At 32.9% G+C, this 16,468-nt stretch overlaps 1 protein-coding gene across 11 annotated transcripts in view; it reads right to left on the bottom strand.

Annotated features, from left to right (window-relative positions):
* CCDC91 (coiled-coil domain containing 91) overlaps positions 1-16,468 on the bottom strand; it is a 304,590-nt gene that overhangs the window by 128,979 nt on the left and 159,143 nt on the right. For 10 of the 11 annotated variants that reach the window (XM_037020378.2, XM_073223944.1, XM_073223938.1 and 7 more), the window contains one exon: positions 9,668-9,745. The exons of the other annotated variant lie outside the window; for it this stretch is intronic. In XM_037020378.2, the coding sequence (XP_036876273.2) occupies positions 9,668-9,745 (78 nt within the window). The remainder of the gene's footprint in view (positions 1-9,667; positions 9,746-16,468) is intronic. 11 annotated transcript variants of the gene reach the window in all.

Here is a 16,468-nt window from a genome sequence, read left to right on the forward strand (position 1 = left end):
ACTACAAACAAAGCCACAGTGATCAAGACAATTTGGTACTGGCACACGAATAGACCCATAGACCAATGGAACACACTAGACAGCCCAGATATAAACCCAAGCATATATGGCCAATTAATATATGATAAAGGAGCCATGGACATTAAATGGGGAAATGACAGCCTCTTCAACAGCTGGTGTTGGCAAAACTGGACAGCTATATGCAAGAGAATGAAACTGGATTATTGTTTATCCCCATACAAAAGAGTAAACTCAAAATGGATCAAAGACCAGACCTGAATGTAAGTCATGAAACCATAAAACTCTTAGAAGACAAAATAGGCAAAAATCTCCTGAATATAGACATGAGTAACTTTTTTCTGAATGCATGAACACATGGGACTACATCAAACTAAAAAGCTTCTGTACAGCAAAGGACACCATCAACAGAACAAAAAAGGCATCTACAGTATGGGAGAATATATTTGTAAATGACATATCCAACAAGGGGTTAACATCCAAAATATATAAAGAACTCACATACCTCAACACCCAAAACACAAATAACCTGATTAAAAAATGGGTGGAGGGTATGAACAGGCAATTCTCCAAAGAAATTCAGATAGCCAACAGGCACATGAAAAGATGCTCCACATCACTAATCATCAGGGAAATGCAAATCAAAATCACAATGAGATACCACCTCACACCAGTTAGGATGGCCAGTATCGACAAGACTAAGAACAAATGCTGGTGAGGATGTGGAGAAAGGGGAACCCTCCTACACTGCTGGTGGGAATGTAAGCTAGTTCATCCACTGTGGAAAGCAAAAAACTAAAAATAGAAATACCATTTGACCCAGGAATTCCACTCCCAGGAAGTTACCCAAAGAATATAATTTGTCAGATTCAAAAAGACATATGCATCCCTATGTTTATCGCAGCACTATTTATAATAGCCAAGATACGGAAGCAACCTGAGTGTCCATCAGCAGATGAATGGATAAAGAAGATGTGGTACATATACACAATGGAACACTATTCAGCCATAAGAAAGAAACAACCCTTTGCAGCAACATGGATGGAGCTGGAGGATATTATGCTTAGTGAAATAAGCCAGGCAGAGAAGACAAGTACCAAATGATTTCCCTCATTTGTGGGATATAACAATGAAGCAAAACTGAAGGAACAAAACAGCAACAGACTCTCAGACTCCAAGAAGGGACTAGTGGTTGCCAACGGAGAGGGGCAAGGGAGGGAGGGAGAAGGGGATTGAGGGGTATTACGACTGGCACACATGGTGTGGGGGGGATCATGGGGAAGACAGTGTAGCACACACGGGGAAGACAGAGAAGGCAAATAGCAACTCTGGCATCTTACTATACTGTTGGACAATGATTTCAATGGGTTATGGGGTGACATGATAACATGGGTGAATGTGTAGTAACCACATTGTTTTCTCAAGTGAAACCTTCGTAAGAGTGTATATCAGTAATACCTTAATAAAAACATTCTCAATTAAAATATATATATATATAGACATAATAATAAGAGAGTCATAAATTCTGAAGATGTTAATAATTAAGAACATTTATGTACCTAACAAAATATCTCAAAACTACATGAAACAAAAACTGATAGAAAAACAAACAATTCAATATTAATACTTGGATATTTCAATAAAGGATTAAAAAATCAGGCAGATTATCAACAGTGTACAGAAGATTTTAAACAATAGTTTAAACCAACTGCCCCTATAGATATCTATAGCACAGTCCACCACAATCAAAATCACTGAAAAAAATTCAACCACAATGAATTAGCAATTTTAATAACAGCCAGAATACTGAGAAACTTTGCAGACATGTATAAATTAAACACAATTCTAAAGAAACAATGGGTTAAAAAGAAATCACAATGAAGATTATAAAATACTTTTATAAGAATGAGAACAAAAATAGAAAACAAGAAAACTTATGGGATGAAATACCCTAGGATTCAGAGGAAAATTCATAACTTTAAATGTCTATATTAAAAAAAGATATCAAATAAGTAACAATTACCCATCTTAACAAACCAGAAAAAATAACTAAGGCCAAAGCTAGCATAAGGCATTCAAAACAAAGATTAGAGTGGAAATTAATGAATTAGAGAGCAGAAAAACATGAAAGAAAATGAACAAAACTAACAGTTAAAATTATTTGAAAACACCAACAAAATGTACATTTAGATAAACTGACCAATTAAAAAAAGGGGAAGATTCAAATTAGAAAATCAAGAATGAAGGAAGAAACTTTACTCCTTACCTTACAGAAATAAAGAGGACTGTAAGGAAATACTATTAACAACATATACTAAGAAAATAAATCACTTAGATAAAAGAGACAAATTTCTGGAAAGAAAAAATTAAGAAAATAGAAAATCTAAAGGGAGCAACGAGATTGAATAAATTTACAAAAAGAGAAAAATCTCACAAAAAACAGCACCACATGGTTTCACTGGTGAATTCTACCAATCCTTCACAAAATCTTTCAAATTACGAAAGAGAAGGGAACACATCCTAACTCATTTTATGAGGCAACTATTATACTGACATCAAAACCAGATACAGACATCAAAGAAAACTATAGACCAATATCCTTTATGAATGTAGATGTAAAAAAATTCAACAAAATAGCAAGTTCACTCATGTGCCACATAAAAAGAATTATACACCATGACCAAGTATGATTATCTCAGGAATACAAGACTGACTTAGTATCCAAAAATCAAATGGAACACACCACATACATAAAGAAAAAACCAACCAAACAGAAATCATCATTTCAACAGAGAAATAGCATTTGATAAAACATTGCAGTCTTTCGTGATTTAAAAAAAATTCAACAAACTAGAAATAAAAGGGAACTTCTTCAACCTGAGATAAGCCATCTATAAAAAACTCACTGATAAAATAAAACTTATCACTGAATGTTGTCCTCCTATGATCAGGAAAGTGACCAGAATGTATGCTTGTAGCTCTTATTCAAATTGTACCAACTATCTAACCAGGACAATTAGGTAATTAAAAGGAAATAAAAGGGATCCAGATTTGAAAAGAGGAAGTAAAATTATTTCTACCTGCAGAAGGCATCATCTTAAATATAGAAAATAATTCAATTTCTAATGCTATCAAGAAAAATCAAATGTATACTGAAAACTACAAAACATTCAAAGAAATTAAAGAAGATACAATGAATGTAAAAACACTTTATGATTATGGACCAGAAAACTTAATATTGTTAAAATGGCAATACTTGCCAAACTGATCTACATATTTAATGCAAATGCAATCAAAATCTTATTTTGACATTTTTTAAAATTCACATGCTGATCCTAAAATTCATATGAAAATCAAAGTGACCTGGAATAACCAAAACAATTTTGAAAAAGGACAAAGATGGACAATGCACATTTCCTGATACCAACAATTTATAAGAAATTATAACCTATGTGCTTTTGACTACAGTAATCTAACATGTATGTGGTGCTGGCACGAAGAAAATATATAGTTCAATGGAAAGGAATTAAGAGTCTAGAAATAAACTCTCACATTTATGGGTTAATTGACTTTTCAATAAGTATCCCAATACAATTCAATGAGGAAAGAACAATCTTATCAAAAAATGATGCTGGGAACAACTGGACATGTACATGGGGGAAAAAAATGAAGTTGCATCCCTTCCCCACAACATATACAATAATTAAGTCAAAATGCCAACTGAAATCCATCAGGAGTAATGAAAGAATGCTCTAAAATTAGATTGTGGTGATGGCTGTACAATTCTGTGACTATACTAAAAACTAATAAATTATAAACTTCAGGTGAATTTTAGAGTATATGAATTATACTTCAACAAAGCCATTCAAAAATAAAGCTCCTAAAGTATTAAAATAAAATAGTATGACTAGCCTATGCTAAATCAAAATAATGTGATTAATAAACTTTCCTCTGTAGTGATTTTTATTGGGTTATTACTTCAGGTTCATGGAAATGACAGTGACAAATAAATAAAAGATTTCTCTGTAGATTTTAAACTGACTATAGCCTCTGAAATAGATATATGTGTAAATGGAAACTAGCTCTAATTGTTTAAATAGTTTGAAGTCTGTTAATAAAACTTTGTCTAATAAATTTCTAAGCTTTATCATGGAATAGATAATTGGAAGAAAATTAATTTGGAATAATCATAATAAAAAAATTACACCTTTACTGATATTAGCATTTTACCAGTTCAAGTTAAGTGCAGAAAGCTTACTTCTCTTTATGTCCTTTACTCTCCTTTGTTTCAACATAACTTTCTTAAAGTTTTCTTTTAAATATACTGAGAAACACATCAGTGTTGTAGTTTTTGATTTACCAAACATAATTTAGAAAACTTAAAAATACAAAGTCTATTTTTGCACTTTCTTTTGTTCTTTCCTAATGTTCCAAAATTCCTTTCTTTATCAATCGCTTTTGTTTAGATAACTTCCTTAGCTGTTTTATTAAGGTAGGTCTACTATGAAAAATTCTCTTAGTTTTCCTTCATCATAGAGCATCTAGATTTCCTCCCTTCATTCGTATATTTTCACTGGATTTAGAAATATGGGTTAACAGTTATTTTCTTTCAGCACTAGTTCCATTTCCTTCCGGACTCCAAGGTTTCTGATGTAAAATCCATTGTCATTCTAATAGTTGTTCTCCATAAGTAAAAGGTCATCTTTTTCTGGCTGCTTTCAAGATTTTAGTTTTCAGAAGTTTGACTATATATGTTGTATTCGTTAGGATCTCTAGAGAAACAGAACCACTAGGATGTGAGGTGGTGTGTGTGTCTGTGTGTGTGTGTGTGTGTGTGAGAGTTTGATTTATTTTAATGAATTGGCTCACACAGTTACAGAGGCTGGTAAATTCACTATCTGTAGGGCAGGCTGGTGGACTGAAGACCCAGAGAAGAGCCAGTGTGAGTTCCAATCTAAAGGCGGTCGGCTAGCTGAGTACCTTCTTGCTCGTGGAGGTCGGACTTTGTTCTATTAAGACCTACTGATTATATGAAGTCCACGTATATTACGGACAGTGATCTGCTCAACTCAAAGTGCACAGATTTAACTGTTGATCTTATCTGAAACATACCCTCACATAAACATCCAGAATATTGTTGGCCAAGCATCTGGGCACTGCGGCCCAGTCAAATTGGAATAAAAAAGTAACCATTATTACCATGGGTCTTCATGTAGATTTTACCATGTTTAGAGTTCACGTAGCCTCTTGAATATGTAGTTTTATATCTTTTGCCAAATTAAGGGAAATTTCAGCCACTGGTTCTTTGTATATTTTTTCAGCTCTAATCTCTTTCTCCTCTCTTTCCAGGACTCTTAAGACATGAATTTTAGAGCTTTTGTTGTAATCCCACAGGTCCTTATATCCCTTGTTCATTTGTTTATAGTCTATTTTCTTCTGTTTTCCAAATTGGTGATTTCTATTGCTCTATTTTCAAGTTCACGGATTCTTTCCTCTGCTTCTCCAGTATGCTATTCAGTCCATACAATGCATTTTTTTATTTTGGTTATTGTATTTAATTCCAAAATTTCCATTTGTTCTTCCTTACATAATCTGTTATGCTGCTAAAACTGTCTACTCTTTTGCTGAGATTTCAAATTTTTTTCATTTGTTTCAAGAATGTTCATAATTGCTTATCAAGCATTCTTATGATGGATGCTTTAAAATCCATGTTATATAATTCTAACTTTGGTGTCAGCTCAGTGTTGGCTTCTGTTCATTGCCTTTTTTTCTCTGAAAATGGGATTTTCTTGATTCTTGGTATGGGTAGCAATTTTCAACTGAAACTTGGACATTTAAAATACTGTTTGAGCAGACTTTCTCTGATATGACAATACACCAGCAGGGAAAGAGGGGAGCAGCTAGGTATAGCAGAAGTCCAAGCGCCTGACTCACTCCCCACTGACACCAGGGCATGGGGGAACAAGGATCGATCGCTGCATTATTGCTGGACATGTTCGGGAGTTCAGCTTCCTACTAGGCCTTCACTGATTATCACTCTGGTGGGAGAAGTAAGGTGTTCCCCAAATGGCCTTCACTGACACTGCAGGGGGTTGACCTTATTAGTATTGAGCAGTAATTAAAGTCCTGATGTCCATTAAACATCCCTTGACAACTTAGCAGCAGGGAAAGGGAAGAGAATCTCAGTATCATCAGGGGAGGGTGGAAGTCTAGGCCTCCTACAGGGCCTGTCCTGACACTCAGCTAGAAAAGGACTTCCTACCCAAAAGGAACTGAAGTCCTGGTTCCCCACTCAGCCACTCAGCCTTCTCTGACTGCCCCGATGGGGAAGAGGAGGGTACCTTGCAGAAGTCTAGGCTCCCTAGCCAGCCTTGGTTGGTAGGGCTACGGGTGGGGCCACAGTTAGTGGGAGTAGAATGATGATTATCTAACAGTTTTCTGTCTTACTAGGCAGAGGCTTTCCTAGTTTTTTATTTTCTTGGGATTTGTTGCCTGCATCCATTTGGTATTTGGTATTTCTGGTTGCATCTAGGGTTGCAGCAACTAGTCTGGGACAAATGAGACAAAAAGAAAACCCGGGTACCCAGCATTATGTAGTTACTTGGATCCAATTCTTGGACAGTCTGTCTTTTTCCTTCGAACTCAGGGTCTTATGTGTGTTTCATATATAATGTCCAGCGTTTCTTAAATTGTACTTAGCAAAAAGAATAGGAAGGGAAAAGGTCTACTTCATATTTCTGGAAGCTGAGGTTACTGCAAAAATAATGTATCCTAACATGCATCATTTTTTAGGATTTTGTCAATTTTATCTTACTTTATTTGGAATTTTCACTATCTTTTCTAACATTTTTTCCAACTCAAAAATGTCTTAATTCAACTTGAAGTGGGGAAAATAACTAATCCTATCTAGTCCAGGATAACCAGAAAAACATAGAGGCCAGAAACAGTGGTAGGAATGTGGCTGATTTCTCTCATTCAGTTGCATATTTGAGTAAACACCCGCACAGGTAAGAGAGGTGAAAGTACAAAGTCCTTAAAACCAAAAGCTAGGGTTTTTAGGCTCCTCAGTTTCCTGTTTATCGTTTGCATATGTGCACCACTGCATGAGTGTGGAATATATACTCCACTGAAGAAATGATTTGGTTATTTTGGTCAGTGCTGTTATCTAAAACAGTCCCTGGCATAGAGAAGGAACTCAGCAATATTTCTTGAATTAGGGAATGAATAAATGCAAAGAATGCTCACATAACTTCTGTTAGGAATAATAATTAGAAGTATTTTGGTTTGTTTTCAAGTTACCTAATGATTTAATGAATCACCCATCAAATGTTTATGTACTTTAATAAAATAAAGCTTTAAAAGATATAAGAAGTTGCTGCCTAAAAGAGAAGCATAATAAAATAATTATCCCATGAACTTCTCATCCTTGAATTTAGAGTGGGGAAAGAAAAATTGTTTCTTATTCTATAATGGATGACAAATCATCAACATTTACATTATAAAAGTGTCTACCCTACCAGGACAGGAAAGTGACTGTTTTTCCTATCTAAATTGCTTTATTTTTTTTCCACATTACTATGAAGTTGATTTTCAATATATATTAGAACTCCTTGGTTATAAAATTTTATATAATTAATGTATCAGATGTTATTCCTCCTCAGTTACCTTAACATCATTGTGTAAATATGAAGCTCATCAGTAAATCAATATAGAAATCAATATGAAATGTATTTACACCCAAGTTTCCTATTATAAAAGAATTCATATAGTTCGCATATTACAGTAACAAATTTAATTAACTTTGTAGAATACTTGATTTGATTCCTAATTGTTTTAAGCAAATCAGAATACCTAATGCCTGAAACTTTTAAATCCTCTCTTTCTAAATGAGTATCAAATAATGATACTAGACAAAGTATTATAGACAGACCAGAGGTGAAATGAGTATTTCTCAACCAAGTTTCTTCAAAATGCAATATGCTTTTAATTTTTTATAGTTGCCAGCATTGAATGTAATACAAAATAAACATGTTTTCAGCATAGAAAATAATATGGAACTAGAACCAAAAGAGGATCTAAGATATGAAATAATGAGCCATACAGTAAAATCCGTAAGAACACACACACGTAAATACTTTCAAAACATTTAACCTAGAATTCATAAACAAAAATAAGTAAAATTCAAATCCACTGATGAATAAATTACTTTATATGCCAGGAAAATTATGCAAGTTCCAATATCTTAATTCTTCAAACCCTTAGCCTTGGAAAAAAAAGAAGACAGTTCAAAATTTATCCTATACTTTTTCCCAACTCAATTAGTGTAAAGCTGGTTTATATTAGCAGAACTAAAAATTCACAACATTATAAAAAAGAGCTAATAATCACAGCTGTAAAAACCAGGTATTTTTTAATGACCTTCTCAACAACAGCACGAGTTTCTATATAGCGTATGGTTATGAAAATGATCTTTCATGTCCCAAGATACATGTACCAGACTATTTTAATATCTTTGATTAAAACAAGAAATCGTACTTAATTTTACCTGAATTGATTCTGAAACTAATTCTTTTACTACTTTTATCTAAGTGACTTGTTAAGAGGAACATTTTGACATTAAATTATCAGCTAACTAAAATGACATTAACTTCTATTAAGTCTAGGGATGAAATTTAATCAACAAAAAATTTTTATATTCTACATATGATAAAAGGACTTTTGAAATATTTAGTGTGATAATGAACAATAGAAAACAAATTAAGGGCTTACTTATACAAGTATGCTAAAACCAATTATAGTACACACACACACACACACACACACACACACATACAAACACTGTGGAATAATATAGAACAGTGAAAAAAATAGGGTGAGTTTATATATACTGCCATGAAAATATCTCCAGGTCATACTGAAAACAGCAAGAAACAAAAGACTAGATTGAGTAAATAACATTTTTATAAAAGCAAGTCAAAATTACATAGCAGCTATGAGCATATATGAGTAAACCTGGAGAAAAACCTCTGGAAGGATGCATATCAAATTGTGACCAGAAGTTACCTCTGGGGAGGATTATCTAAATTTGATTTCAACAAGAATGTATTCCTCTATCCCTTGTGGGAAAAAATGATATAACATGAAATTTCAGCGGAGGAGGGTTTTGCCATTCCCTTTATATGATTAAGCTTATGCAGGTATAGAATCAAAAGAAGAGTACTGCATATATCATGGATATTGACGCTTATCATTTCTGTTATTAATTAAGTGCACCCAAGTCTATCCAAATTGCTTTAAAAAGAAAAGGTATAACAAAAATTTTCAGATTTATGCCATGTCTTTTTTTTCTGTAAGAGGTGAAACCACAATAAAGAACAAAAAAGCTAATCTAGCAATTAATTCTATAGTGTTTCATTTTCGAACTTCTTCAGCTGCCTATCCTGTATTCAAATATTCTGTAACTTCTCAAGCAACGTCTGGCATAACCTTTGTAATCTACCAAGTGTGCTTTCAATGATCAATCATTAGTCAACTGGAAGGAATTCTGCACCAAATAAGACTACACCGTAACTCTATTAGTAGCATATGTTTGCATATTCCTATGTGTGTAAGTTTCTTACTAAAAGAATAAAGATTCTCAAACTTCTACCTTGTATTCATCCACAATAATGCTGAGGGCTTCATGACCAGCTTTCCTCATATCTTCCAATTCTTGTTTATGCTTTTCCTGGAAGAAAAAAGAAACTAAACCATGATTTGTTCTTATGTTTACTTAACAATAAAACCATTGACTTTATCTTCCATGAAAGATAGAGTGGCTTGGGGCACACCAATTCTGCAGCTCCAAACAAAGAGAAAAGCTATTTAAAAAAAAAAAGAGAAAAAAGAAAAAAGTTCTGTTTAAAGCATTATGGAGGGCTGTGGCAAAGAGAAATTAGAGAGAAACAGTAACTAAGAAAGGAAAACCATGCTGAGAGGTGAGGTAACATACTGCAGTGGTGTCACCCCTTGGGGCACTGGGCGATCAAGAGACAGGTGGCCCTGTCGTACTTCTACCAGCCTGGGCCTCTTCATATTTTTAACTGCTTCCAAGGAAACACACATACCAATAGTTTAATATATAACAAAGTCTGAAAGCCACTGGATTAAGGTTATCAACCCTCCAGTTTACCTTCCTAGGAAAGGAAAGGATGAACTTTCTTTGGAGAAGGTAAACATCCTAAAGGAGCCTCTCCAACTTCTCAAACACAGTGTGTAGCTTTCAAGACAGAAGCATCAGAGATGACAACAGATGAAACCAAAAAGCCCAGAGAAGAAAGAAGAAATAGACCTGTGGGTGACTCAGTATTAGTTACCAAAGAGCTTAAAATATGTGTGATTAATATGTTTAAAAAAATGGAGGAGAAATGGAGAAAAGGGATAGGATATTTTCAACAGAGACCTAGAATTCATCAAATAGAGGTTCCACAGCTGAGAAATATACATTCAATATTGAGAGAAACAGTAATGAGACACAGCAGAATGCCAGATTAAAGAACAAAAAGACAGTGAGGAAAAAAAAAAACTTTAAGAAGGCATGGGACAGAGTAAAATGATCAAATAGACATTTAACAGAAGAATCTTTAAAAAATAATCCAAAGAAAAGGAGAAAAAAAATGAAATGAAGTAAACAGATAAAATAAAGTGATGAAAAATGAAAACACAAATTTCCAACATCATACATAAATTCAGGCTATTATATAACCAACAGATATTTCTAAAAAAATAGGATATTAAAAAATATTATATCAATGAATATATAATTCTAGATGAAAAAACTTAACTGAACTAAAAGAAGATTAAATAAAAAAATCTGAATAATCCTATATATGGTAAAGAAATTGAAGCTGTATTAATTAAAAAAAAAAAACAAAACTGGCCAGAGTCTCTAAACTGAGATAACTTAGCAGGTAAATTTTAAAAAACATTTAAGAAAGAAGTAACAGAATTCTTACACAAACCCTTACAGAGAATAGGAAAGGAAAGACTGTTTCCCCATGTATTTTACTAGGACAGCTTATCCTTTAATTAAAAATCTGAAATATATTTAAGAGAAAATAAAATTATGGACCCATCTCTTTTATGAATATAGAAACTAAAGTTGAAAGCAAAGTACCATCAAATTGAATCCAGTGTGTGGTGGGGACTCAACCAACTGAGATATATTTTAGGAATGTCAGGTTGGTGGAAGTGATGTACACCACTTCAACCTTGGATTACAAAAACCTCCCACACAATCCTTTCTTCCCCTATTTGTTCGCTGCATGCCAAGTCCCAAGATGACAATGAAAGCCACTTGTAGCAAACAGCACAGCCTCTGCCAGCCTGGGACCCTGAATGATTTGCAAGGAATGACTACATCATCACCTCAGTGGACTTAAAGAGCAAATTCAATTTCAACTCTATGTAAAAGAAAATGCCAATTGTTCTTGTTCATTTACTGCTAAACGCTTGCTCATTCAATCCGCTCAGTCATTATGCCTTTTTGATTGAACAGGTTCTACTTCATTATGAGCATCTATTTCCCCTTTCTTGTATACCCCTTTTATGTATCTTATTGCAATGAAACCACTATTTCCCCAAATTACCTAAACATAAAGAACCATCAGGGGTACTTGTTATGACGATCAATCTATGGTTCATGGCAGCCATCTTTTGAAAGTCATTTTTCTATTTCTGTGAGAGTTGTTTTAGTAGAGAATATAACAGCTAACTCCAATTACCTGGGTTAAGCAAGCTCATGCATTATATTACACTGAAAACAAGCAAGCAAACGAGAGAATCGCTGCCAACTCATCACCCTGGAACTCCCATTCCTGTCAGGTTATCTCATAAATGGTACGGAACTGGTATGGACTTGGGAAGGCAAAGACATCAATCCATGATCTAAGTATTAACATAGTTTTTTTTTTCCTATTCAAGGTCTTAAAAAAGTAAATACAAATTGGTATTCTGTAATTTTTTTTACTACAATAAAGTATCTTAGGCAGTTATTGGGAAGTATATAGAACTACCTTAGGACCACTGTTATATGAGAAGCATACATAAAACAGGCTACCACAGTCAAACAAATTTTGGACATTAACAATATATATTAACATATTAAACTCTAATATACCCCAGAAGTAAAGAAACAAGCTGAACTTCACTAAAATCAGCATTTTAAGGATTTAATAAATCAAATATTGTAATGGGGTGTGTGGTGGGGACTTGATAATGGAGGAAATCTATTAATCATAATGTTGCTCATGTAAGTGTATATTAATGACACCTAAACAAATAAATAAAATTAAATATTTACTTCTTTTTTTCTCTCTTGACAATACCCTTTACTAAACAATCTCTTCCATTTAGAATTGAGAAGCTGAGGACCAGAAAATTCAAAAAGCTTTTTAGGATTAAGTAGTACAAAGCAAAGCAAACTAACCTAGATCCAACTACGTAAAACTGAGAATGTATTATTCCTTCATCTAATTAATTACAAACTGAAGATGAATATGCACCGTTTCGATTATAAAGTTTGATCGTTCAGTAACTATGGTCCTGAATAACGACACACAGGAGCACACAGAGTGCAATGTATTAAGCATAAAGTTCATATAAAAGATCTTTTCTTAGAGACATTTTACAGATGATCAAAATGTTATATGACATATTTTTTAATTGAAAATGAACACTTGTTCAATGACTAGCCTCTCAGCTAGAAGGAACAGAAATCTAGTGCTTTGCATAGTGACTTAGTACACAAAATAGCTGTTGACAAACATTTAAGGATTTATGCTGAAATTCTCATTATTGACATAATGGATTTCTGCCATCATTTTATGTATCACAACTAAAATACTGGCTACTATATTAAAAATGTATACCATAAAATTTTTTTAAATAATGTAGAGATAGATACTCAGTTACTATTTATCATAATTCAAGGTGGATGATGTAGACTCTCCAAATACCATGAAATTTAGTTATTTATCACCTAAAATTTTCCCAGATATGATTATTTTATACCAAATTTTCTCAGTAAATATTATGTTTAATTTAAACAATTACTATATGCCAAACTCTGATAAGCTCTAGGATAAAAGATGATGACAATATAACATTTATCTTCAGACTGGTAATATAAAAGATTGAGTAACCTGTATAAAGGGATCTGAAAGTGAGGAACATGCATACAGTGATTTTGTTAGTGAAGATAAAAATAAAGTATTGTTACTACTACTACCACTGGTATTACATTTGCCTAATTTTCAATAATGAAAAGAACCCCTAGACAAAAGCAAAAAAAAAAAAAGACTGAACAATGTATAAACCAACAAGGAACAAACAACTGTACAATAACATTTCACTCAACAGCAGAATAATGCACATTCTTCTCAAATGAACATGAAACATTGTCCAGAGTAAACTTAGGCCATAAAACAAGTCTCAAAGTTTAAAATAACTGACATAGAAAACATGTCCTATGACCAAAAAGGAAAAAAAATTGACATAATTAACATAAAAAATAGGGAAATTCATAACTATATTTAAATTAAACAATACACTCCAAGTAATCAATGAGTAAAGAAATCACTAAAGAAAGAAAAATCTCAAATCAGTAACTTGAACTTTCACCTTGGGAGACCAGATAGAGAAGAAAAAAACTAAACCCAAACAAGCACAATGAAGGAAACAAAAAGATTAGAAAGAAAATAGATAAAATATAGAAAAGCAATGGAGAAAAACAATCAGACCAAAGTTAGTTTTAAAAAATGAACAATATTGACAAACCTTAGTTAGACTGAAGAAAATAAAAAAGGGAGAAAAATGACTTAAATTACTAAAATCAGAAATGAAAAAAGGACCTACTATTGAATTTAAGAAAACAAAAAAGAATAGAAGAGACTATTATGAACAATTGTATGCCAACAAATCAGGTTGTAATGGGCAAATTCCTAGAAATATGCAACTACCAAAACTGACTCAAGAAGAAATAGAAAATCAAATAGACCTACATCAAGAGTTTGAATCAGTAATCAAAAAATCTTGCACAAAGAAAATCGCAGCATCAAATGGCTTCACTGGTGACTTCTAACAAATATTTAAGAAAGATTTAACATCAATCTTTGTAATACTTTTTCTAAAAACAGGTGAGAGAACATGTCCTAACTCATCCTATAAGGCCAGTATCACACTAATCCAAAGCCAGACAAAGCCACTAACATGAAAAATATAAAGCAACGTGCCTTACAAATATGATGCAAAAATCCTCAACAAAAGAACTGCAAATAGAATTCAACAACCTATTAAAAGGGTTACACACTAAGACCAGTTTGAATTAATCTCAAGAATGCAGAAGCAATTCAACATTAAAGAACTGATCCATTTAATATACCATATTAAAATAGTAAAGAGAAAAAAAAACCTATATGATCATCTCAGGATGCAGAAAAAGTAACAAGATCAAACATAGATAAAAATACTCAATAAACTAAGAATAGAAAGCAACATCCTCAAAATGATAAAGAACATCTGTGGAAAACCCACAGCTAACACCATACTATTGGCAAAAGACTAAAAGCTTTTCTCCTGACATTAGGAACAAGGTAAGGGTGTCCACCCTTACCACTTCTATTTAACCTTATATTGAAATTTTGGCAAGGACATTACACAAGAAAAATAAATAAAAGTTAACCTTAGACAATACTAGATTAGAAATGAAGAAGTAAAACTATTCTTATTTGCATAAAACATGATCTTGTACATAGGAAATGCTACACAATTATTAGATATAATAAACAATATACTATTAGATCTAATAAATAAGTTTAACAAAGTTGTAAGATACAAGGTCAACATACAAAAATCAGTTGTATATCTAAACACTTGCAATGAACAATCCAAACACGAAATTCAGAAAACAATTCAATTTACAATAGCCTCAAAAAGAACAAAATACTTGGGAATAAATTTTACCAAAGAAGCACAAAACATTTATTAAAAACCACAAAATATTGTAAAGTCTTAGTAAGTGGTAAACATCCTGTTTTCCAAGATTGGACAACTTATTAGTATGTTTAAAATGTCACTACCCCAAAATTTATCTACAAATTCAATGCAATTTCTATCAAAATTCCAGCAGCCTTATTTTGAAGAATCAGAAAAGCTGATCCTAAAATTCATATAGAATTGCAAGGGATATGAAATAGCTAAAACAACCTAGAAGAGCAAACTTGGAGCACCTATATTAACCAATTTCAAAACTTAGCACAAAGCTACAGTAACTGAAACTATGGTACTGACATAAGAATAGAAATTTAGTTCAATGGCAAATAGAAATGAGAGTCCTAAAATAAGCCCATACATCTATAATCAAATGAAGAGCAAATCAAATGTGACAAGATAATTTTATAGGGAAAGAATAGTCTTATCAACAAATGATGATGGGACAACTGGATCCATATGCTAAGAATAAATCTGGAACCCCATCTCATACACTGTATAAAAATTAACTCAAAATGGATAAAAAACCTGAATGTAAGAGCTAAAACTAGTAAACTCTTATTAAAGGAAAAGTAGGTGCATATCTTTATTAGGCAATGTTTTCTAAAAATATGACACCATAAACACAAGTAAAAAAGAAAAAAACACATAAATTGGACTTCATCAAAATGTAAAACTTTTGTGCATCAAGGACACTATCAAGACAGCAAAAAGTCAACCCACTGAACATCTGCAAATAATATATCTGATGACCCAGAATGTAAGAACAACTCTCATAACTCAGCAACAAAAACAAAAGCAAATTTAAAAATGGGCAAAGAACTCAAACAGGTATTTCTCCAAAATACAAATACTCAGAATCATTAGCCATTATGGAAATTCAAGACAAAACCACTCATGTCCACTAGGAAGATTCTAAGAAAAACACAGAAAATAAGTGTTGGCAAGGAGGTGGGGAAACTCAAACCCTCAATGGCTTTTGGAAATGTAAAGTGGTACATCCTTTGTGAAAAACAGTTGGACAATTCCTCCAATAATTAACCACAAGAGTTACCAAACGTCCTAGAAATTTCACTTCTAGTTAGTACCTAATGGCACTGGAAACACAGACAAACTTTACATAAAATTTACACCGCATTATTAGTAATAGCCAAAAAGCAAAAACAATGCAGATTTCATTAGTTCATCAACTAAAGAAAAGATAAACAAAATGGAGTATTATCCATGCAATGGAATTATTATTCATCCATAAAAGGAATGAAGTACTGATACATGTTACAATGTAGAGGAGCCCTGAAACCATTACGCTAAGGAAGTAACCAGACACAAAGGTCCACATATTGCATAACTCCGTTTTATATGAAATGTCCAAAATAGGCAAATCCAGAGACAGAAAGGAAATTAGCAAGTAATAGCTGCTGTG

The sequence above is a fragment of the Manis javanica genome, chromosome 15 (genome assembly GCF_040802235.1).
Source record: "Manis javanica isolate MJ-LG chromosome 15, MJ_LKY, whole genome shotgun sequence".
Classification (NCBI taxonomy): domain Eukaryota; kingdom Metazoa; phylum Chordata; class Mammalia; order Pholidota; family Manidae; genus Manis; species Manis javanica.